Source organism: Rhipicephalus microplus, unplaced genomic scaffold (genome assembly GCF_043290135.1).
Source record: "Rhipicephalus microplus isolate Deutch F79 unplaced genomic scaffold, USDA_Rmic scaffold_13, whole genome shotgun sequence".
In the NCBI taxonomy this organism is placed as follows: domain Eukaryota; kingdom Metazoa; phylum Arthropoda; class Arachnida; order Ixodida; family Ixodidae; genus Rhipicephalus; species Rhipicephalus microplus.
The window spans coordinates 39,037,395-39,062,899 of record NW_027464586.1 but is presented as its reverse complement, the minus strand read 5'-3'; the positions used below and the strand labels follow the sequence as shown (position 1 = coordinate 39,062,899).

Genomic DNA, 25,505 nt, shown 5'->3' with positions numbered 1-25,505 from the left:
ACGTCCACCGCATCGCGTCCGAATGACTCTGACACCCAGCTTGCCTCACAACACGTATCGCTCGCATCGCTGGATCCAATGCAGCTATCTTCGAACTCCGATTTACGTTCACTTCAGCTGGCAGATTCCTACTGTCGGTCTTTCATTGATCGCCTTCGCGGTGTCGCTAAACCACCCAACAGCCGCTTGCGACGCCAGCTTCGACAATTTCGCCTTCAGGACGGTGTGCTTAAGCGCTACATTTACCATCCCACCGGTAACAAGTGGGTGCCAGTTCTTCCCCGCTGCCTTCGTCTTCGAGTTTTGGAAGCATTCCACGATGATATTGCTGCCGGTCATCTAGGCTTCCACAAGACCTACGATCGCATCAAGACGCGCTGCTTCTGGCCTGGCTTGTCCACAACGGTGGCCAAATACGTGGGCTCGTGCGCGTTGTGTCAGCACCGCAAGCGATCCACATCCCCGCCTGCTGGTTTCCTTCAGCCTCTTCCCTGTCCCACCACACCATTCGAATTTGTCGGAATAGACTTGTATGGTCCTTTGCCGTTGACACCTTCCGGTCACCGTTGGATCGTCACTGCAGTCGACCATCAAACAAGATACGCCGAGACTTCACCTCTTCATTCTGCTACCGCCACAGAAATCGCCAATTTTTTTCTTGAACTCCATCGTCTTGCGCCACGGAGCCCCTCGCGTCCTTTTGAGTGACCGTGGCAAAGCCTTCCTTTCCAAGGTCCTGGATGAAGTCCTGCAGGCGTGCAATACAGTGCATAAAACCACTTCTACATACCATCCGCAAACGAATGGCCTTACCGAGCGCTTCCACCGAACACTCTCTGACATGATATCGATGTACTTGCATCCTGACCACAAAAATTGGGATAACATTTTACCGTTTGTCACCTTCGCATACAATACTGCGGTACAACGATCAACTGGCTACAGCCCGTTTTTTCTCGTGTACGGCCGATCTGCCTCCTCGGTCTTCGACACGGCATTTTTCTTTGCACCGGCTCCAAGCAGTACCTCGCTCCCAGAAGAGTTCGCAGCCCGAGTCACACAATGCCGTGAAATTGCTCGCAAAAACACGGAAGCAACCCAAAAGGAGAGAAAACATCGCTGTGATAAAAAACGACGCGACGTGGCCTTTAATGCTGGCGATAAGGTTTTACTATGGACCCCGGTTCGAGCGTCGGGCCTTTGCGAGAAATTTCTTCACCGGTATGTTGGCCCATACACCGTTGTACGACAGACATCTCCAGTTAACTACCTCGTCACCCCGCTTCAGTCTGTCACTGACCGCCGTCTGCGCAGCACGGAAATAGTTCACGTCTCACGCATGAAGCCTTTTGTTACTCGTTCGGCCGATCTCTGACTGGCGGCCAGGTTGGCCGCTTCGCAGAGGGGGGGGGAAATTGTAAGCACATTCCAAGCATTTGATCGTTCTCACTTGCACATACCCATCATCATCGTTCTCACTTGCACATACCCATCATCATCGTTCTCTCTCTTGGTGTGGTTCTGAGCCGAGCCAGACATCGCAGAATAAACGCTTCTGCTCGCCCTGCCTGCTCGCCGTACCTAGTCTGCCTGCGTCTTTCAATATATATATATTTATTTATTTATTTATTTATATTCAAAGTTAATTACATGGCACTAATCTGCATAAACATTTTGTTTAGGCCAAACTAAATCGAATATTGCTGATTTTCAGCTTGAGTAAATCTGTTTAAGGGGGCAGACTGCTCTTTGGGACCAAAAAGTGACAAAAAAGTTCATTTTTTAAAATTGACATATTTGGTTTCTGCAAGTATTTTTCTATCTCTCTGCAAATTTTCACGCACCAGAAAGTAGTAATTTTTTTGTAATGTCATTTTAACTGTCCAGATTCTTGGTGCTGTTAACATGCAGAACCTGCAAAAAAATGGGGAACCGACTTTGAGGCTTCTTTATAATTTGCCAGCACCTTTGTCTAAAGCTCTACTACCAATTTATGAGCACCTTTATGAGGATTGCAAAACATGCGCACCATCATTGTTGCTTTTTGAAGAAACTGTGTGTTTTCAGTTTTTTCCATTTTTCTCAAAAAAGTAAATTTGTGACTATTCAGTTTTGAGGCCTCAATATCTCTGCAGCTAGGGCAGGTACAACAATAATTATCCTTGCAGTGGAAACCTGTATGTGTGTAGAATGCAAGTATGAAAGCAGAATTTAGAGCACATGCCTTTTTAATTAATTACTAATCAGAATTGTAACACAATTCTAACTGCTTTTGAAAATGTATAGTTCATTTTGCTGCAAAATAACCAATAAAGGCCTAAAAACAAAAACCTCTTCCATACTTTCACTCTATAGTCATTAGTCTATGTTGGCATATCCTAAATATCACTTTTAATTAAGCACTTTTTTTTTCTATGGTGGCCTTAAACAATAGGGGGTGAACTTAAGTTATCTCAGCAACAAAGTGAGTTACAGGAAAGCTAATTAAATATTTGAAATCAGCAGAAAAAACTGCATAACCCTTTGCAGTTTTATCAAGATCACTGAAGAAATAAACAAAAAATGTCTAAGACCAGTCCGCCCCCTTAAGAAACAATTTGGAGACTCTGAGTGAGTCCGCTTCAGGAACTTTGGTGAGTCTGAGCTCGAGCAAGTCTGGTTGACAAAAATTTTGGTGAAACTGAGTCTGGGTGAGTTATATATTTTCAATATATTAAAATTGGGGCGTCGTACGTCAATAGAGGTTCAGACGTCGCTTGGTGAAAGGCTTTTTATCGGGCAGGTCAGGCTACTGGGGAGTGCGTGCGCGAGTGGCAACTACAGCCAATGATCATCGTCGTCTTCCGTAACAGTGGAGCGTTCGTCACTCACATTGATTACAATTATCCCCCATGAAATAAGGAGCCACCCTGGCAACCTATGGACGAGAAAACATGGGAACATGGGAGGGTCGTAACACTGCTTCAGTCTGGACACTTGGACAATTTCCTGACCACAACAATGGTCAGAAGACGGTTCCAGTGGCTCGATGAGGTAGTTTACCAGTGAACGGTGGATGCATCGTGATGGTGTTTCTGGTGCCCATGGTCTTGTGTTGTAAATGATCGAGCAAGTTGGCGGCATTCTTCAATGTATGCAGTGGCTTGGAATAAGGTCGTGGAATCTGAGGCGTCAGGTCTGTACAACAGAATGGTGTCCACAGTACTATGCAAGAAGGTTTGCATACATAGAGGAGAAAAAAAAGGAGAGAACCCAGTAGTGCTTTGAATGGTGGTACTATAGACGAACGTGATACACGACACACTCAGTCCCAATCGGAGTGGTCTGATGAGATGTACATGTAAAGCATGTTCCGAGGGTGCAGTTGAAACACTCTTTCATTCCATTGGTTTGGGAATGATAGGCACTTGTGGTGCGGTCATTGATGCGGCACTCACGGGGCAATGCTGTGATGACATCTGAGAGCAATTCGTGACCACGATCACTTGGCAACTCTCAAGGTGCTCTACGACGTAAGACGAGATTGTGCAGAATGAAAGTGGCAACGTTTTTGGCTGTAGATGAAGGAAGGAATGAAGTTTCAGCATACCGCATGAGGTAGACGATGGCAACTACGATTTAATGGTTCCAACCCCCTGCTGTGCTGGGAAGGGAGCCATAGATGTCGATGCTGACGTGGTTGAACATTGGAAAGGGACATGGCAAAAGTAATAAGGTGCCGTCGACGTGATGAGGGAGAGTCTTTCGTCTCAAGCCTGAGAGTACTGTGAAATAAAACGGTACATACCACGCCAGTAATACCCGAGGCGAATGTGAGAGTCTTTAAAAAAAACCTGTGTGGCCACATAGGGGGTCCCCATGAAATGCTGAACCAATTTCGGATCGCACGTGACATATAATGACAAGTAGCCACAGACGTCCACAGGGGGTGTAGTTGCGTCAGTACAGTTTGCCTTCCCAAGTGGTAAAGTGCTTGGCTTGCCGAAACATTTGAGTAGAGAGAGAAGCGGTGCAACCAGCCAGGATTGTAGAGGTCGCTACTATTGTGGTGGTTTGTGGCGCCCCCTCGCAGCCGTGAAGCGTTTGGGCAAAGGAGAATAAAGGGAGTTGTTTCGGTTCAGTGACGACCGGCTCTCTTTCTACGAATTCCTCAGATGCTAAGGCTATGCCATGGTAAGCGTCCACGGTGAACTGTTAACACTACATAGTGTAAGAAATGGGATGAAAACCCGTAGTCGCGCGTAGCCATCATCCTTGCCATGTCTACCGAGCAGTCCAGCTAGAAATGGGTGGGTGTCAATCTTCAGACGCCGGAACCACACGACTTCGGCAACGTTGGGATCTGGTTGACGTGGAAAAGCCAGGTTGAAGACTACGCTGCCATCTCGGGACTCATGAAACATATGTGCGCTTGCTCTTATATTGCATGGGCCCCAAAGCGCGTCCGCTCCATGATACATTCTCTATCGATGCTGCGTCCCTCACTTCTTACAAGACTGTTGCCAACAGTTTTACCAAGCACTTCGTTCATCCTAGTAATAAGCTCTACGAATGATCGCATTTTCACAGACACATACAGTAGCCAGGCAAGAGCGTCGACATGTACTATGCTTAATTATGCAGGTTGGTGGAACGCTGCGCCTATCCTTCAGCACAAGTTTAAGAAAGGCTAGTACATGACAGAATCAATGCCAGCTTGCACGACTCCCGCCTTTCCGACCAGCTATGCAGAAATGCTAACCTCACTCTCAAAAAAGCTTGGATGCAAGCACGTCAGGCAGAAGACGCGGAAAAAGAAAAGCAGCAGTCGCAAGCTGGCAGCACTTTGCGCATGGACGCTACAAAGGCGCAGAAGTCTGCTCACTATCACTGGAACGTGAAGCCTTCTTTCGACCGTCACAATGCATAGACGCCCACTTGCGGATTCTGTGGCCGCGAGTCTCATCGTTGTACGCAATGCCCAGCACGCAGTTCGCTCTGCAATTTTTGTAGAAAAAAGAGGCACTTCGCGGAAGTTCGTCGCTCGCGGAAATCAAAGCAAAAAGTCGGATCCATTTACCTGAGTACCGTCGGGGCGAGGACCAAGTCTTTATTAGTGGATGTCACCATGGATGACAACACGATGCAATTTGAAATTGACGCCGGAGCCGAGGTCTCAGCCATACCAGATGACTTCCCCAAGCTTCCAGTAAAGCTAGACAAGGGTGACACTGTACTTACCAGACCGGGAGGTCAACCGTTGCGGGTGCTTGATTCATATACGGCACAACTACGCTGGCGCGGAAAGACATCCTCGCAGCGACTCTTCGTCATTGAATCGCTCTTTGTCCCTCTTCTGGGACTGCCGGCTATACAGGCCCTCGATGTCTTGCAATTCCTTGGCAGAGTGAAAGCACCTTAAGCTTCACTTCATGCTGAACTGTTCCGCAGACTTGGCACCCTGAAAGATGAATATCGAATTCACTTGAAGCCTGATACCACACCATCCTCACTCAGCATTCCTCGTCGCATCCCCATACCATTACATGAAATTGTGAGGTGTGAGTGAACAACCTCGAGAGTGACGGAGTAATTCGCCGCGTCAACAGTCCAACGCCAGAGTGTTCTGGAATGGTGGTGGTCTCTAAAGTGTTGGGGAATTGTCGTCTTTGTGTTGATTTAACCTGGCTAAATCAAATCGTACTTTGAGAACGCCACATCTTCCCTACGGTTGAACAGGTCCTCGGGTTTATTGTAGATGCAACAGTGTTCCCCAAGCTAGACGCAACAGCAAGTTTCCACCAAGTGAAACTCGCTGCACAGTCGCAAGACCTCACAACTTTTATAACTCCATTTGGCCGATACTGCTTTTGCCACCTTCCGTTTGCCATTACCTCAGTGCCAGAGTACTTTAAAAAGCAGAAGGCCAGAACTCTTGAAGGACAGAAAGGGGTATGATTGACGATATACTTGTCTTCGAACGTTCTTGAGAGGAACATGATGTCCGACTGAACCAGGTTCTGTCCCATTTTGCTGACGCAGGGGTCACACTAAACAAGAGCAAATGCTTATTCGGTGAGTGGGAAGTACCATTCCTTGGAGTAATCATGTCCGCACAAGGCATCAGGCTGGACCCAGGCACAGTTGCAGCCATCAAGACCATGGAAGCTCCAAAAGACGTTGCAAGTGTCAGGCGTCTTCTCGAGATGATCGATCATCTGGCCAGGTTCTTGCCAGATATCTCTGAGATAGCTGCTCCAATTCGAGCACTCCTCAACAAGTTTTCAAGCTGGACGTTGCAGTATGAACAGGTGGCCGCATTTGTCAAGGTGAAGGAAATACTGACATCCGTTAGGTGTATGGCGAAGTACGATCGGTCGTATGCCACGACTGTCTCAGCTGATGCGAGTTCGTTTGGACTTGGGGCTGTGTTGCTTCAGACGCAGCTATCAGGCGAGTGCCGTCCTAGCGCTTTTGCCTCAAGAGCAATGACGGAGCAGAGATATAGCAAAACTGAAAAGGAAGCTTTGGCTGTAACCTGGGCTCTTTGGAGGTTCGATAATTTCGTACGAGGTTATCCCACTCGATCTTGAGACAGATCACTTACCCCTCGTCTCTCTTTTTGGTAAGATGGAGCTCGACAAGTTGCCCCCAAGAATACAAAGACTGTGGATCAAAACAATGCTTTACCAATTCAAGGTACTTCATGTGCCTGGTAAGCTCTTGGCTACAGCTAATTTGCTCTCGCGCATCAACAATCCGGGTGAATCTCCAGTGCATGTGGTGCAGCTTCTTACCACAGAAACTGTGGCCAGCACAACTCTTGAGGTAATGGAGCGCTATGTTGCAGATGCAGTGGCTGTCACGTTCGATGTTTTGCCACTAAGCATGCAAGAGGTGCATCGAGCACAAAGTTCGGATGGCGAATGCACTACATTAATCTCCTTTTGTCAGGGGGGGTGGCCTCAGAAAAATAAGCTGCCATTGCACATCTCCAAGTATTCATCAGTAATTGAGGAACTTTCTGTTAGCGATGGTGTACTGCTCAATGGTGTCTATTTGGCGATTTCATCGTCACTTCGGTCTTCAATATCGGCACTGCTATAAGGGACCCCAAGGCATTAACAAAAGCAAATCCCTTGCGCGTAATTCAGTATGGTGGCCTGGCATCTATAATGACATTGCCTCTGTGGTCGCTAACTGTGAAACATGCGCTGTCACTCGAGTCAACATCGCTGAGCCACTTATACCATCACCTCTCCCGGATCGTCCATGGCAACTTCATGGCATGGACCTATTTAACTTTAATGAACAAACTTTCCTCGTGGTAGTTGATTACTACTCATGGTACCCGGAAGTAATAACCATGAGGACCACAACCACGCAAGGTGAAGTGAATGTGCTGAAAAGCATATTCGCCCGCCTTCGAATACCCAAGGAGATTCGGTCTGACAATGACCCCCCATTCTCGTCACGAGATTTTGCAGCCTTCGCTTCTTCGTGCAGCTTCGTCTATATGACAAGCAGTCCCCACTACGCCCAGTCTAATGGGGAAGTGGAGAGAATGGTCCACACCGTCAAAACCCTCTCCACCAAGGCGAAAGACCTCCCCATGGCTCTCCTATGCTACAGGGATACCCTAGGCGTCAACAGTTATAGGCCAGCTCAGCTTTTGATGGATCGTCAGCTTAGGACCAAAGTCCCCAGTAAGGAAAAATTGCTACAGCCAAGTGTGCCATCGAAAGACACAGTGGTGTTGAGAAATGCATCCTACCAAAGAAAGCAGGAGAGGAGCTACAATCAGCGCTATTCAGCCAGGCGTCAATTACAACTTCCAGTAGGACAGCAAGTCTCGGCGCCGCCAGAGAATGTAAAAGGAACTGTGCTAAGCCCAGCACAGAGACCCAGGAGCTACATAGTAGAAACAGGACATGGCGGTATCTTGCAGCGCAACAGCTGTCACCTTGTCCTCTTTGTTCTAGCATCGCCGCCTCCCCAAGCTTCATCAGAAGAAACCGAGCCACAGCCACAAGTAGCTCACCCAACTCGAGGTCCTCTAAATGCTACGGCAACGAGTGACTCCGCACAGGCGGATGGTTGTGTTGGTGGTGATGGTGGTGATAGTGATGATGGTGGTCATGATGGTGTTGTGCAAAAACGTATTGGCTGACGAATTGTTCCACCGGGCCGCTTGAACTTGTGACTGCCCAATGTCTGAAAGGGGAGAGATGTAGGGGTCGCTACTATTGTGATGGTTTGTGGCACCCCCTCCTAGCGGTGAAGCGTCTGGGCTAAGGAGAATAAAGGAAGTTGTTTCGGTTCAGTGGCAACCGGCTGTCTTTCTACCGGCTCCTCAGACGCTAAGGCTTTGCCTTGGTTAGCGTCCTCGGTCAAGGGCCTTGTAGAATGCCATGAGGGCAAGGCTTCTGTTGTTCCAAAGGTATTCAAGCAAGGATTATCATCGTTTTTGTTGCGTAACGGCATCCTCGTCAAAAAACTTCTCGCCACATAAAGCCAAATACCTCACCGTGGTACCTTCAGTGTTACGTCCAGAAGTTTTGAATGCTCTACACAACAATCTGACAGCTGGACACCTCGGTGCTTCCCGTATGCTCGCAAGAACACAGGAGAACTACTACTGGCCACGCCTTTCCGCCGACGTCACTCGTTATGTGAAGACATGCCAAGACTGCCAACGAAGAAAGACATTGTCAAATAGGCCAGCCTGACTTCTTCAGCCCATCGAGCCACCTCACTGGCCATTCTAGCAAATCAGCATAGGCTTACTTGTACTGTTCCCGCCGTCAAATTTCGGAAACAAATAGATCATCCTAGCAACCGACTACCTCATGCGCTACGTCGAGACAAGGGCCCTGCCCAGAGGCAGTGCCACCGAAGTAGTAAAGTTCTTCGTCGAGAACATCCTCCTGCATCACGGAGCTCAGCAGGTCCTCATTACTGATAGAGGTACGGCCGTTACGGCGGACCTATCTAAGGCGATCCTGAGGTACAGCCAGACAAGTCACCGCCGAACCACCGCCTGCCATCCACAAACCAATGGCCTCACTGAGTGTCCTAATAAGACCATCGCTAGCTATGTACGTCGATGTCGAGCACAAGACGTGGGATGAAATTCTTCCATATGTGACCTTTGCATACAATACGGCCGTCCAAGAAACGACGCAGATGATGTTGTACAAGTTTGCATAAGGAAGAAGCTCGGCAACGACACTCTGTTTCCAAATGTCGCTGACGAAAAGAACCTCAACGTCGCACGCCTACCTTCAGCGCACTGAAGAAGCTCGTCAACTTGCCCGTCTGCACATCAAGAATCAGCAGGCGACCAACAGCCGTCATTACAATCTTCGACGAAGCTTCGTGAAGTAAGAGCCCGGTGACTGTGTCTGGGTATGGACGCTGATAAGCTGACGTGGGCTCAGTGAAAAACTTGTGCGACGGTACTTGAGACTGTACAGAGTAGTTCGACGTCTTGGCCCACTCAACTGCGAGATGGTCCCCGACGGCATTTCGAGCTCTCAACGGCCCTGTGCTCGACCTGAAGTCGTCCATGTCCTGTGCTTCAAGCCATTTCATGCGCGAACCTAAGGGTGTATTTTGTTGTTGTTGCTGTGCTTTATTACTTGTACTTATTGTTTATTTTTTTTATTATTGTACTTTGGTCTTTTGTTAAAGCAGCAAGATGGACCTTTTAAGGAGGGGGGAAGTGCTACATTCTCTCCTCCTGTTTTGTTATGACCCTGTTTTACTGTCAGTAATTCTCAGCGCCAACCACGCCGACACTGTTCGAGAAGCTTCGTGACGACAGTGGATAATTTTGTTAAGATTACGCCCACTTCGTGAGCAGTACAGTTTATTCTGGAATCTACATCACCACTAGCGATAGTGCTAGAATATTCGATGGCAAGTGTAAAATGCCGACACGCCTCGCCGCTGGTCAGTCGATCGACGGCCGATGCTCTGTTGGCCGCTATCAGTGCCAGTGTCTTAATTTCTTTTTGCGTGGCCACAAGTCCGGCTCGAATAAACAGTTTCTTCTGTGACTCTGTGAATAAACTGCGAAAGTGATCGGGGTGCAGTTCAAGACGACTTGGACAAGATAAATGCATGGTGTAAAAAATGGCAAATGCAACTTAATTTGGAGAAAACAATGTGTATGACGTTTTCTAGAAAGAAGAATGAAGCTTCGCCTTCGTATACTATAAACAAGAAGGTCTTAAAAATAGTCTCTGAGTACAGGTATTTGTGCGTATTTTTTACGCCAACTTTGTGTTGGCACCGTCATGTTGGTTATGCGACAGCTAAGGCTTGTAGATCGCTGTGGTTCCCACGGCAAAACGCGCGTGAGTTTCCCCAGTCCACACGATTCACTGTACAAATCATGCGTGCGGTCGATACTTGATTTTGCGAGTAGCGTATGGGACCCGCCCACTGCCCTCGATAAAGATAAATTGGAAAAAGGGCAAAACATGGGCGCCCGTTATGTCCTGGGAAACATTGTTAAGAGCCACAACTTCAGCATGACGCGCTGCAAGCAAGCTTTAGGTAGGGAACAGTTGGTCACACGCCGGGCTAAGCAGCGTCTAAAGCTTTTCCATGATGTATACTTATCTCGAACTTGTATTCCTCGTGACAGTTACATCTTTCCACCTCATTACGTGTCTGGACGAGACGATCACGTTTACAAAGTGCTGGAGTACCGATGTAAGACAGCAGCGTTCAGTAGCTCTTTTTTCCCTAAAACGGTTTCCCAGTGGAATCGATTACCTTCACCGATTGTTGTCGCTGTTGGTAGTGATTCATTTTTTCCTTTGTTAGAGTCAAGTGAATTGTTCAGTTTATGACGGTTGTTTCTTGTGCGGTATACATATTGTATTTGTTTTCGTCTTACTGTATGTTACCTGCTGGCATTTTTCGTACATCTTTGTCAATCTCCGTTGCGTTGTGTATTCAGTGTACTTCCTACTATCTGCATAGGCTGTACTGTACTTGCCACAAGTTGAGCTTGTGTTCTGTTTTGTAATCATGTTGTACTCCCCCCACTGTAATGCCTTATGACGCTGTGGGTATCAAATAAACAAAATAAACAAAATAAAAAATAAACTTAGTGTCTGCTCTTTTCATTCCCATCACGACCCTGTGAAAATATTGATAGTTGTGCCAGCTCACCGTCTATATCCCTTTTAACTTGCGAAATGTTGTTTCTGGACGACAGTTGATGATGGTCGAACCTTCTCCCTAGTGTTACCTTTTCCTTTCTTGTCTTTTTGATATACAGTTATAAACCTGGATATAACAAAATTAAGACTCCCGGAAAAATTCATTATGAAGAGGGTTTCATTATATGCAGGTTCGATATGAAAATTCAGAAAACAAAGGCTCAAATTAAATAAGAGAAAGATGTAAGGCAAAGCCATCCCAAAACACTTATTAAGCGGTAAAAATCTGTGTCATTCTTGCGATAGCAATTATATGGACACTCTCGGTGGTTGGTTCTCGCCATCGCCACCATATTCTGCAACAAGTCTAAATTGATAACATGCCTCCGGGCATCGTAACTTTCAAGAGCGAGTAAAGGCGCACAAGCGCTGCTGAAGCAAAGATCAAATGAGCCAGCCCATCTCTATCACCTGGAAGCTCCCCGAAATACATGACCCCGTGCTAAAACTTCTACCGAATGCTCAAACAGAATGGAAACCACTAGTTTTGAACAAGCATGAAAAACTGCGAGAGGAGGGGGAAAAGGTCGCTCGAGTAGCAACAACGAACATTGATTTTAAGGGCGGTCACGATCGCTGGCACGTGTGCTATCTTGGCTATCGTGTTTACAGCATTGCATTCAACGTGCTGTCCTGTTGCTGCCAGAGCTATTGGCTAATCTCGAAGGCTACGAACCTGTGAACATCGCGACGCTGCGCAAGACAAAACTGTGTGATGAGTCGATCTCCGAAAATATATCATCACCGTTGTCTCGGAGAGTTTCCATCAGCACCTAATCTGAAATCCCCTCGGCAGTAATGACACCGTTGTTCACCTTAAAAAAAAGGAAAAAAAGAAAAAGCAACGCTGAATGTCGCCGGAGGCCACACCATGCGCGCGCAGTGAAACCATGCACATAACACCCGGCGTCGAAAATGAAGAGTGAACGACACGAATTTTGTGGAAAACTATTCGATAAAGCGCCCTCCCTAAGCAGCGCTGCCCCACATATGTGACGCTGACTAGAAGTGTGGCACTGCCAATGCAAAAGTAGTTTTCTTTTTCTTTTGTTTTTTGTTTAACTATTAACTCTTAGCAAGAGCTCTGTGAGCAGCGAGGTAGACTATCATGATGAGCAATGATGATGCCACAACAATTCAAAGCAGAGCACTTCGCAGAAGTCAGTGGCTGAAAATCAACGTGGCACGAAGCTGCGAGAAATGAGCCCACCTACCGACCACTCATTATATAATGATTTCCATGAGGACTGGCCGTGGAAACATCAATATTTTTAACTGCTCTGAGGAACGTAAGCAGTGGGTACACACCAATACTATTTTGTGAGTGAATGACAGCTTACCCTCACAGTTATGAAGGAAGCATCTTGCATTACGCGATAAGACAAGTGCTTGGGCTAGTTTGTGACTTGGAATCAACATATCTGCACAGTGCAAGAAAACGAGTAGTTATGGTATAACTACGGAAGGAAGAGGCATAGACAGGAAAAAGCACTGACTTCAACTAAATTTTATTAAAGAAAACACTGGACGTATATACACATGATAGCAACCAGCACACCACAGTACAATCGCGCGACCTATTGTGTCACAGCCAGACACTCGATATCTCATTATTTGGGTGCAACAGCACCCCTTAATATGGTCGAACAGCACCACAGTTATGCCGTAACTGCTCGTTTTCTTGATCTGTGCAAATATGTCGATTGCACTACACACATCTGATGCACACATTAAGCTGTCAGTACTGTCGACAAGGCGCTCACAAACATGGAAAATGTGGCTGCTTTCTCCCATGCAGGTTTTTCTATTTATTTATGGTGATGACACAGAAAAATGTCTACCTATGATCAATCCTGTTTGACGCACTAATGCACTGGCCACAGGCACTTGTGTCACCATAGCTACCTGTGACAAGTACATGAGTGCAACCAGTTTGTGGTTTGAAAATTGTGCGAATGCGTTGGCACAAAAAAGAAGATGAGGACGACTGAAGGTGTGGACGCAAGCTGTTTTTGTGCATTCCGTGAGATGTACAAACGGAGTGCATGAAGTTACATCGGAAAACTTCACCACTGATGGACCCCCACACTGGTTGGGAAGAAGCCGAAGGAAGAATGCAACAGGCATGACTGAGATAAGGCTGAGATGTGGCTGAGGTAAGAAGGCTACCAGGACAAAGGAATGGCGGCTGTGTTCCTGTGGCAAGGCGGCTGCAGTCTCCCACCTGGATGTGTTCCAGTGTATTAACCATAGTCTGGTCTTGGCAAGGCTGCTGAAGGCTCTCACCCGGATGTTTTTCTAGTGCAGCAACCATAGTCTGGTCTTGGCGAGGCTGCTCGTCGTCTGGCATTGACTAGTAACTTTCTGACTCCGGTTTCGCGTCCCAGCATCGGAGGACTAATGCCGACAGGTCGCTGACCTTGGTTCACCCGACACTATTTTCCGTCTAAGCAATGCCTTGACCTTGAATGCGTCTCACCGCATCAAGCCTTGCTGTGTGCACGTGTGTCGCAGCAAGGCTTCATGCAAGGTGTGTGTCTCTACAGAAAAGTGACCTCTGTTTGTCATTTCTTCTAACTTGAACACTGTTAACACTTATCTGTCAGCTCCCTAGCTCTGTTAATTATGTCTCTTTTGCATGCTATGTTTTTTTCTTATCATTTCATTTAACTACTCTTATTCGTATATATTGAGTATTGTTTTTTTCTTTTTTTGCACAAATGGTCTTGTCTCTTTTTTATCGATGACGATTTCATCATATGTTTGTATTTACACTAACCCACACGAAAGCATCTTGCTAAATAGCCTCGTGGCACTATCAAAGAGATGAGGCACTGCTGTCTGCTAGAGTTGCGCGCCCACCACACCACAAGTGGTGCTGCACGCGGCTTTCAAGGCGCTATAGGTCCCCGATGAAGTGTACAGGACACTTCTAGTGCATCAGATGGAAGTCTTTTGTTGTCTCCCTCATAATATTCAGTCTCATGCAGCATTTATTGGACAGATAGAATAGTCTCCATGACTTCGACAATTACGCTGCCACCCTTGGAACTCTTTACCAGGCTGAGCCCTCCATAACCACGCTATAGGTGGCTTGCAAGTGACGTCATGGACCCAGCTTCTGAAAGGAACTGGGACTCCACAACTGCGGCTTTGATGAGAAACGCCAATGTGCAAATAACGAGACAGAAATGTCTCTGTGCGTGAATAATGAAATAACCTGTGTGTGATATTTTGGTAACATTACTGTGACACCAGAAACGTTTCGTCCAGAAATGCTGGTGCCCCAACACGGAGCTTTCAGCAACGTCTATGGAGTGCAAGCATGAAGTGTTGCACTCAGGCACAACACACCAAAGCTGAGTCTTTTTTGTCTTTGACATCTTCTGCCATTCAAGAAAAAACCAGAGCAAGCACCGATTGACAAAATACAACTAAAACAGAACTGCTTGTGAAGAAAATAGAGTTTTAGAATACCACACACAAACACTTGCGGGCGCAGCATTAGCCTACGTCACTCAACGGGAGCCCGCATCTGGTTTACGTACGGCGCATGTGCAACGCAACAGCAAAGCTTTAAGTTGTGCTAACTCTCCTAGTAAAGAGCACCACTGAGTACCCGTGCCGCTGCCTTTAGTGCCAGTGCCCTTAGCGCCTTAAGTTGGGCACGCCAAAGGACCCTCTCTCTGGCAAGCGAAAATCGCCGTGCTCATCACATCTACACCCTACCAAGGTAAAAAAAAAGCAACACTTCCACGGTGTTTCCGGCACAACATCGTGCACATAGCATTGCAGTATAACTGATGAGATTACTGCTTTGGCTTTTTGCAGGTCTGCTTATTTACCTTTCGAGTTTTCCCAGAGCTTTCTTAAATTCAGCATTACTTTTTCTCACAGGAACCGCCTTCAACTATCTGCCAATAATAATGAGTGGGTTTTACCGTCCAAAAACTTGATATGATTATGAAGGACACCGTAGGGAAGGGCTCCAGAAATTTTGGCCACCTGGTGTTCCTTAACATGCATTGACATTGTTGTTGTTGTTGTTGTCTTTATTTCAGACAAATGTATGTCTCGGATACAAGGGCAAAAAGCAGATGTCCTCTGCCTGACGGGACCCAAGTACCCGAAAGCACCACTCAGAGCATGTTCAAAGAAATACAATATAACACACTGATAATGCATGCATAACATTGTTTTTGTACAGAGTAAATGGAGTACATACTTGTACAGTAATAAAGAAAGAGTCATAACACTACAAATAACGAAACCAGAGAAACATATGACTGCTATATACAGAACTTATCAGTCTTGAGGACAGGATAGAAGGTAAGCTTTGATATATTTTTTGAAAGATTTCAGAGACAAAAATTTCTGCGTGATTTCTATAACCTGAGTATGTTTGTTGAGAAGACTGGGAATTAAATATGTAAGTGCTTGCGTTCCATAGGTGGTTCGGACAAATGAAATTCTATAATGGTCGTATCTTAATTCATAAGGGACGTGACTTTTCACTCACAGTGGACAGGACTTTAGAACACAGTGTTCTAAAAAGTATGAACCTGTGTGATCGTTGTATGATAGGTTTTCTACATATCGTATTGCTTTCTTCTGCAATTTTATTAGCCTAACAAGATTATTTTTAGATGTAGACCCCCAAATCATTATACAGTAGTGAAGGTGTGAATGAATTAGGGTGTAATATAGCTGCCACTTTAAAGATTTCGGAACAAGGTCTTTAAGCTTGTGGAGTACAGCGAGGGACCTTGATATGTTGGCATGAATTTTATTAATGTGATGGGACCAATCTAAGTGTTCTTCAAGAAAGACACCTAAAAACTTGTAGGAAGAAACACGTTTAATTACACTATTTTCAAATGCAAGCTGAAGTTTGAAATTATCTGGCTTGTTTCGTGCTTTAAATACAATGACTTTTGTTTTACTAAAATTCAGGTCAAGTTTATTTATATGTAACCATAATGCTAATTCTTTTAACCATGCATTAGCTTGAACGACTATTTTATCGAGTAGCATGCCAGAGAAAAACACACTAGTATCATCTGCGTACAGAGTGATTGCAGGAGTTCTTGGGATGGCTATAATATCATTGATATAGATAAAAAAGGATATTGAACCTAAAATAGATCCTTGCAGTACGCCATATAATAATTCTTTCAACTGTGATGGGTAGTTGTTATAACACGTGTACTGCAGTCTATGCGAAAAATAACTGCAAATTATTTTAAGGCTACTCCTCGAATGCCATAAAACGGTAGCTTATAAAATAAAATGTCGTGTTTAATAGAATCAAATGCTTTTTTGAAATCTAAAAAAAGTCCAGCAGTGAATCGCTTTTCATCTATATTAGAAAGTATTTTTTCTTTTACGCTGAGTAGTGCCATCTCCGTTGACTTCCCTTGACGAAACCCGAACTGCTCTTTCACAAGAACTTGTCTACTGTCAAAAAATTTACATAGTCTATCTTTTATCAAGTATTCTAACAGTTTAGAAAACAAAGGTAGGACAGATATAGGTCTGTAAATAGAGATGTTGTCATAAGGCCTACCTTTGTGCAAAACAACCACTCTTGCAATTTTCATACTGTCTGGAAAAACACCCTGATCTAAAGCATCATTACACATGTGCTGTAGTGGGGCACTGATTAAATCGGCAACAGCGATAATTGGTTCAGCCTTAATTTCATCTGCTCCTGCGGCAGTACCTTTATCTAAATTACTCAGGAAAGTGAACACTTCATGATCACTGCACGGTTTTAAAAATATGGTACTGACGACTGAAGCAGCCATGTACCCATTAATATCATGCTTTCTATCTTCATTGTGTGACCATTCTCCAGAATATAGGAAGTGCCCATTAAATTTGTCTGCCAAAGCACCCCCACTGTATTCGACATTATCGAGTGTTAGTTCACTAGGGACTAGCGACATGACAGGTAACCTTGCCCAATAATTCGTGGAGACAATTCCTGATTTTCTTTGGACAGTTTTAGACTGCGGCAAATTTATTCTTGTAATATTCTTTCTGGGCTTTTTTAATGTCAGAGCCTAACTTGTTTCTAATTTTTTTATATTCATTAAGTAAAACTGGGTCTTTTACTTCAATAAATTTGTGAAACAGTTTATCACGTGCCTGAATTCGTTTGTATAACTCCCTTGTTACCCATGGCTTTCGAGACTTTTTGTTAGTTTTTTTCACCAATAAAGGAAATGCGCTATCATATTTGTCTTTTACTAACTCAACAAAGATATCGTACGCAATACTAGGGTTTTTTTAGTTGCACAGTACATGGGCCTCTACCATTTCACCTTCAATGAAATGCGACCATCATAGCCGGGATCGAACCCGAGACCTTCATGTCAGCAGCCAATGCTCCTTGGCTACTGATCCACCTAGACGAACTAGGCTAACTGCTCGGCCACACAATTGGCCTAGCCTCAAGTGTGCTGCACACCTTTACCAGGCGACAATGAAACTGTGCTTCACTGCCATTCACTCCCAAATCATGCGGCCTCCCTTCAAGAGTGCAGTGCAGATGCCAAGAAAACTTTGCACACTATCTTGTCAAACCTGCACATACGGTATCATAAAAATAAGCCATTGTAATCGTACAGCAAGCTACCGCATGCTTTTATTAGTTGACAAGAGAAAATGCACTTCACATCTGTGTGCTGTTATTTCCTCGTGCGAAACCACTCCAGTGTCGCTGAGACGCGTCGCGTGGAGGAAGCTGGTGTGTCGCTACATCAATGCAACAATGTACTCGCCTCACACATGCACGGTATGGCACGTAACTGTACAAACCACAGAAAATGTGCGCTTACGTGACCGCACGCAGCAGTGTGTACATGAAAGCTGTAGTGAACAGAACATACTATGCACAACAAAGAACTGAGAGAGAGCCCCGTTACGAATGTACTAGATAGTTTTCGCTAAGTGAGATTACAGCACCATAAAACACCGCCAAGTGAGCGTATAGCATGCTCGGGACACAGTAGCACATTTTTAGACAGTCACACCTATTTACAACCCAGGAAAGATCATGGGTGCACCAAGGGAGAAAGGGAATAGAAGCACACTTGTGCCTATTGATTCGTTCAGTGAATGCCTTTCTTTGTTAGTATTAAGTCAGCTTTTCTTGCCCACTGAAGCTGACATGGGCATCTAAATTCTTGCTGTTGAGGTTGTTTTGGAGCAGTTTGGCACAATTTTTTTAGTTTTCATGTTTTTGGAAAAGCTCAGAGCACAAAAAGAGTATTTCATAAAAAAAAGTGCGCAATATGCTCAAATACCTCATTCCTGAATACCTCACCAACACATGTACAGCTTAGCACCAATATTATTTGTAGTTTTTCAATAATGAATCACTCCTGATGATGGATCACCCACCCTTTACTTCTAGAGAAAAACACCCGGACATGCAGACATTGAAGTATTACTCACTTCACGAGCCCAGTCATATTAAGCAACCGCTTGAAGTCCAGGCGAATGTTCTTGGCCCGACACAGTTCCATGTGACTAACGCATTCCAGCAACGAAGCACCCTGCAGTATTGCGAATGGCAACTTGTTATGGGAAGAAACCGTTAGGATGAGCAATTGATAAACTAGTTTCAAAAGCTAATAGCGAATTTCAAGGGCGATTGAGCATACCACTCCGAAACAGAACTGGAAGGAGCAAATATATGTGCAAGGTGACCGAAGAAAAGTTGTAAACATGGGCATACTTGAGAAAAGAATGAGTTAATAAAATTTAAAGGCAATCATTATTACAACATAGTGGAACAGAAAACTTCAAGTATGATGAATTTCTGTTTATTCAACACAAATTCAATTAACAGAAGTGCCCGTACTGTATCTCACAAGCGTTTGTGCTTCTAACTAAACGACTGCTGAGCATTAGGTATACTCAGCCCCCCTTAACGTTGGTCACTGAGAGCCTTTTCAAGAAAATGTGCAACCACCCACAAACGTGTGAAGCCAGCGCACCATGCAGGCAGGAGATAGCTGTGGTAAAGTAGAAACACAACCTGAAAAAGGTGGCCCATAAGCGTGGCATAGCAGTCGTGATCACTGCAGCATATAGACTGTTTAAGCTTTGCAAAAATACGAACCCAACAGCAAGGAAATAACAAGTTTGCAGCACAAAGCACAGGCGACCCTTGGTAGTGATTGCAAAACGGTAAGTGTACGAAACTTTTTTAATTAAAGGGACCAACAACTGACTTTTTTGACCCTGTCTTTTTTGGGGCAAAAGATAATTTACCCTTCAAATTGTTAGACAGATATGTGGGGTTTAACGTCCCAAAACCACCATATGATTATGAGAGACGCCGTAGTGGAGGGCTCCGGAAATTTCGACCACCTGGGGTTCTTTAACGTTCACCCAAATCTGAGCACACGGGCCTACAACATTTCCGCCTCCATCAGAAATGCAGCTGCCGCAGCCGGGATTCGAACCCAAGACCTGCGGGTCAGCAGCAGAGTACCTTAGCCACAAGACCACCGCGGCGGGGCCTTCAAATTGTTCAAAACTCCAATAGCTAATTGTTGTGTCAGGCATTTCATGACCTCCGATCAGTCTCTGTTTCGATGAGATGTGTCGCATGGTGCCACGCAACAGCAATATTGTGAATCATTGCTACGCGCCAATGTACGCTCTCTGAATAAACAGTCCCCTTCCGCTTCTCTGCTTAGCGTGACATTCTTCACAGCGCTCCGGCGCTAAAGCGCTCATTGTCTCTGTCAAAGGATGCCCCGGCTGCGATAGTATAAACTGACAATGAGATGTACAAGAAGTAAGCCTCTCTTGTACTTCGTCGGCATCCTCCGCCGATTTTCTACACAGATTGCCATCTTTTCGGACGCATTTACAGGGCACCGCTTCACTTGCACGCTGCAAATACATTAGGCCTACTGCGCTACTACAGCCACCTCTGCACGTTTGGCCAATACTTGCTGGCACCAGTGACTCGTCGACGCATACTGGCGACTGCGACTCCTCAGTGCCTCAACGTTCCAGCAGACTTCCGCGATTGCTCCGGGCGCTTCTCCCGTGCCTTGGGCTAAATGGCGCCATGTATTTCAGGCATATGTCAACCAGGCCACCGTAGGCACCGCCCGGCTCGCTCTCAAGAATAGTCTACTATGTAATGCACTCGGAGTTGAGGGCCTTGTCTACTGGACACTACCAAATACCCAGGACCAGGCAGAAAGTGGAGACAGGACTCTGAACGAAAGCACGCAGGATCATACATTGCAGCACTCCCACTACCGGAGAACCATTTCAAGGCTCCAAGCAATGAAGTTTTAAAGCGTCATTACTTCAAAATGTGCAAGCAAATGCCAGCGGAATCAGTTACTGACTATGTTTCTGCATTATAGGCAATGGTGAGCAAATGTAACTTCGGCCCCTCCGCCGATCCCATGGTCCACAATCAGCTGTTCAGTGGAATAACCGCGCAAAATATGCGAAGACGACTCTTGCAACATGGTCCAACCCTTACTTTTATAGAAAGCAATTCAAATTACGAAGAAAGTGGAGCGTACCAAACTCGAAATGCAAGATTTTACGAATGCACAAGTTGAGAAGATCGGATTATATCCAGGTCCACAAGAAGGCCGCCAAAAACAAAAGTATGGCTGATGGCCTCCTCGACAGAGCTCCCCACCAGGATGGACCACACCAATCTGAATCGGGTGTCTACTATAGATGCGATGTGATCTCATGAACAATACACGAAGTTTCCTAATTGTCCAGCCCGCAACCGCACTTGTTCTGCCTGAGGAAAACGAGGTCACTACCGAGCTGTGTGCCGCTCATCAAACGTCAGCATGTCTCGACAGAACTTGACTGAAGTACAAGGTACTGCTGTAACAAACACAGTAACAATCCTAAACATTGTTGTACGCTCCAGCGGTCCTTCGTCGCTGAAGATTACTGTTCTAGTTGGTCAAGTCAACATTCCTTTCCTCGTTTACACTGGTGCGACTGTATCATTGCTTAACATACAAGATATCAAGAAATACTTTTCAGGGACCAGACTACTTCACCCATACGTTGTTCTTCAGGGCTATTCGAAGACATGCCTTCCCAACCTCGGATACTTCTCTACAAACGTTCGGTACATTGATACCTGATTGTTTTGTAAATGAGAGCGCACTATTTAGATGCGGACAGAAAGACAGGGACAAGCACTTTTCCCTGTCTTTCTGTTTGCGTCTAAGTAGTGCGCTCTCATTTTCAAAACAATCTTGTATCACCAACTCGCCCAATCAACCATATTGACAATGATACCACTGCTGCTGTCACATTTTACATGACAAAAGAGGATTGTTCACTTCACGGGTTGGATGCCATTCGTAGCTTCCACATAACCATCGACAGTGCAACCATTTCCTGCTCACAAGTTTCAGGTTCAGAAACCCTAAGAATACCTGCCAATGCACCTTCTCAATTTCATCACTTCTTTACTTAGGATCTCAGACTGGTGAAAGGCTACATACACAAGGTGAAATACCATCCAGGTGTGCAGCCAGTCGCTGCCAAACTTCACAGATTGCCATTCCTGCTTCGACAACAAGTCTCTGATAAACTTTCTCGTCTTGAAAAAGCAGGCGTCATCGAACGAGTTTCAGCATCAGAATGGGTCTCTCCACTGGTCGTGGTGAAGAAAAAAAAACTGTTTCATAAGACGTTGTGTGGACTTGTGTTAACCAAACAAAGCTATCGTGGTTGATGGGTTTCCCCTACCCTACATCTAAAATCTTCTCCAGCGACTTACAGGTACTATTTACTTTTCAAAGCTAGATTTTGCATCACCGTACCATCAGGTTAACTTTTCAGAATCAAGTAAAGACTTAACTACCTTTGTAACACATGATGGTTTATTCAGATTCCGTAGAGTTTGCTTAAGGTTTGCATCTGCCCGTGCAGCTTTTTAGAAAATGACAACAGACATCTTGAAAGATTGCTCTGAAGTACTGTACTACTTTGATGACACTTTGGTTTGGGGTCGAACGCGTGCTGAGCATGATCCTAATTTACAAGTTGTACTAAGACGCATAAGCAACACAAGAACGAAACCGAACGACAAATGCGCCTTTGCCGTCAAGCAATTAAATTCAATATTTAGGACACAATGTCAGTGCCAAGGGATTGTCCCCTTTTGAATCAAAAGTGAATGCCATCATTCATGCACCTGCACCTGCAGATTGTAAAACCTTGCATTCATTTCTTGGTCTCGCTGCCTACTACTAAAAGCTCATTCCACATTCTGCTGATGTTTTTGAACCACTGCATTCCATGCTGCGTAAAGGCCAAACATTCAATTGGTCCAAGGAAACTGATTCGGCTTTCAACAATATCAAAGAACTACTAGCTGCAAACCCAGTCATTCAACTCTTTGACGAGAAGCTTCCAGTAGTCATTGCGACTGATGCGTCCAAAATAGGATTGGGTGCCATGTTTCAACAACTCAAGGGTGACCTGTTATTTACAATCGCTTTTGCTTTGAGAACTTTGTCGCCTGCTGAACGCAGATACTTTGCTGGTGAGCGTGAAGCCCTAGCCTGCCTGATTGCTTGTGAGAAATGGCATGTGTGCTTATGGGGTAGACATTTTACATTACACAATGATCATCAAGCTCTTGTTAAATTACTTTCTGCTGGAACAGAAGGCCGACGTCCATTACGCATTTCACGCTGGTGAGCCAGATTGTTACACTACAACTTCATTGTACGGTACTGCAAGGGTTCACATAACGTTGTGGCGGACACACTTTTTCATTTACCTTTACAGCTTCCAATCCGTCCAGAATTAGAAGAAGAAATAGTCTCGCTCATTACTCTTTGCATGAGTAAAGCTGACCTACAGGCAGCAACTGCTGAAGATGCTGCATTGCAACATGTGCTTGCATTCATTGCTAATGACTGGCCACATAAGAAATCTCTGCCACCATAATTACTACCCTACTTTGCGGTCATATTGGAGCTATCCTGTGTAGAAAACTTAGCTTTCCATGCAGATAAAGTCATCATTCCTGCATCAATGTGTGACAGACTTGTGCAACTCATTGTGCAACTCACACGGCAACGGCTAAGTTGAATGTTTCAACAGAGTTCTGAAAGAGCAAATTCAGCTCGTTCAACTTAAATGTCGCCCACTGAAACATGCTGTTACATAGTACATAGTATGTATCACTTTACCCCTCAAGCTACTACAGGATTTTCACCTGCACAACTTTTGCATAATCACCAAGTGCGTTCTGGAATTGACATTGCAGTGTTACACCCGAAATCTTCCACTTCTTTGCTATCATTGGATCCTGTAGATCACGAGTATTCAATAAGCAACAGACAACTAAGCAACGCATTGATATAAAGCGCGGAGCTAAACCTCCAAACTACAGGTGGGCTACTGGGTTAAAATTCACCTTCAAGCAAGCAGATTTCGTACAAAAGTCCATATAAAATTACTAGTACACCTGAATTTAATTAATTCCACCAGGGTGATGGCAACGTATAGAATGCTTCAAAGCTCATACTGGTTCATGCAGAGCAAAACTCAACTTCACAGTAGAATTCACTTTCTTTGCCTAACTCTTCATTCATGCAACAGAATTAATCCCCACCTCCATGTTCTTCTGCAACGCCCCCGGCCCAGTTAGTGACTTTTCCACAAATTACCTCACAGGCACCTTCACAAGAAACGGCAGATGTGCCCAGCCCTAGTGCAGATTGTTTTGAATGGGGGAAAGATGTCTGGGGTACGGATGTGTCATGTACAGACGCTTCACAATCGCTACCGCTCTCCGACAATGAGCATGTAGGTGAGCCCCAAGGCTCAAAGTCTTCTGAGAAGCATAAGGCTCCATGGATGAATCCTTCACCTCATTCTCCTGCATGCCGTTGTCCCAAGCGACGCCGTAAAAAAAAACAGCGTGTTGCAAGGAGTATGTTCCTTGAGCATACCCCTACATTTCTATCATGATCATCATCATGATCATCAGCCTGACTACGTCCACTGCAGGACAATGGCCTCTCCCATGTTCCGCCAATTAACCCGGTCCTGTGCTTGCTGCTGCCAATTTATACCCGCAAACTTCTTAATCTCATCTGCCCACGTAACCTTCTGTCTCCCCCTAACCCGCTTGCCTTCTCTGGGAATCCAGTTAGTTACCCTTAACGACCAGCGGTTATCCTGTCTACGCACTACATACCCAACCTATGCCCATTTCTTCTTCTTGATTTCAGCTATGATATCCTTAACCCCCGTTTGTTCCTTAATCCGCTCTGCTCTCTCCTTGTCTTTTAAGGTTACACCTACTATTTTTCTTTCAATTGCTCGTTGCGTCGTCCTCAATTTAAGCTGAACCCTCTTTGTAAGCCTCCAGGTTTCTGCTCCGTAGCTAAGTACTGGCAAGATACAGCTGTTATATACCTTCCTCTTGAGGGATAGTGGCAATCTACCTGTCATAATTTGAGAGTGCTTGCCAAATGTGCTCCACTCCATTCTTATTCTTCTAGTTACTTCAATCTCGTGGTACGGCTCCGAGGTTATTACCTGCCCTAAGTAGACATAGTCTTTTACAACTTGAAGTGCACTATTACCTATCTTGAAGCGCTGCTCTTTTCCGAGGTTGTTGTACATTACTTTCGTTTTCTGCAGATTCATTTTAAGACCCACCTTTCTGCTTTCCTTGTCTAACTCCATAATCATGAGTTGCAATTTGTTCCCTGAGTTACTCAGCAATGCAATGTCATCGGCGAAGCACAGGTTACTAAGGTACTCATTAACTCTTATACCTAACTGTTCCCATTCTAGGCTTCTGAAAACCTCCTGTAAGCACGCGGTAAATAGCATAGGGGAGATTGTGTCCCCCTGCCTTACACCCTTCTTGATTGGTATTCTGTTGCTTTCTTTATGAAGCACTATGGTAGCAGTTGATCCCCTGTAGATTTCTTCCAGGATGTTTATATATACTTCATCGACGCCCTGATTCCGCAGTGCATGATGGCTGATATTTCTACTGAATCAAACACCTTCTCGTAATCTATGAAGGCTATGTATAGTGGTTAATTATATTCTGATCATTCTCTATTACCTGATTGATAGTATGAATGTGGTCGATTGTTGAGTAGCCTGTTCGAAATGTAACGAATGCGACTACTCAATCCTTTCGCACTGTTGTGTTGCTGCTGTGAAAGATGCAGCTTAGTGACTATGCAATGTACTACCTAACTGTCTGACCCTGTGCTCAACACATACATC

The 25,505-nt window shown here is 45.2% G+C and overlaps 1 protein-coding gene across 7 annotated transcripts in view; it reads right to left on the bottom strand.

Moving 5' to 3' along the window:
- The window catches only part of LOC119164608 (EGF domain-specific O-linked N-acetylglucosamine transferase), a 387,898-nt gene that overhangs the window by 255,994 nt on the left and 106,399 nt on the right, over positions 1-25,505 (bottom strand). For all 7 annotated transcript variants that reach the window (XM_075882748.1, XM_075882746.1, XM_075882744.1 and 4 more), the window contains exon 5: positions 18,678-18,778. In XM_075882748.1, the coding sequence (XP_075738863.1) occupies positions 18,678-18,778 (101 nt within the window). The remainder of the gene's footprint in view (positions 1-18,677; positions 18,779-25,505) is intronic.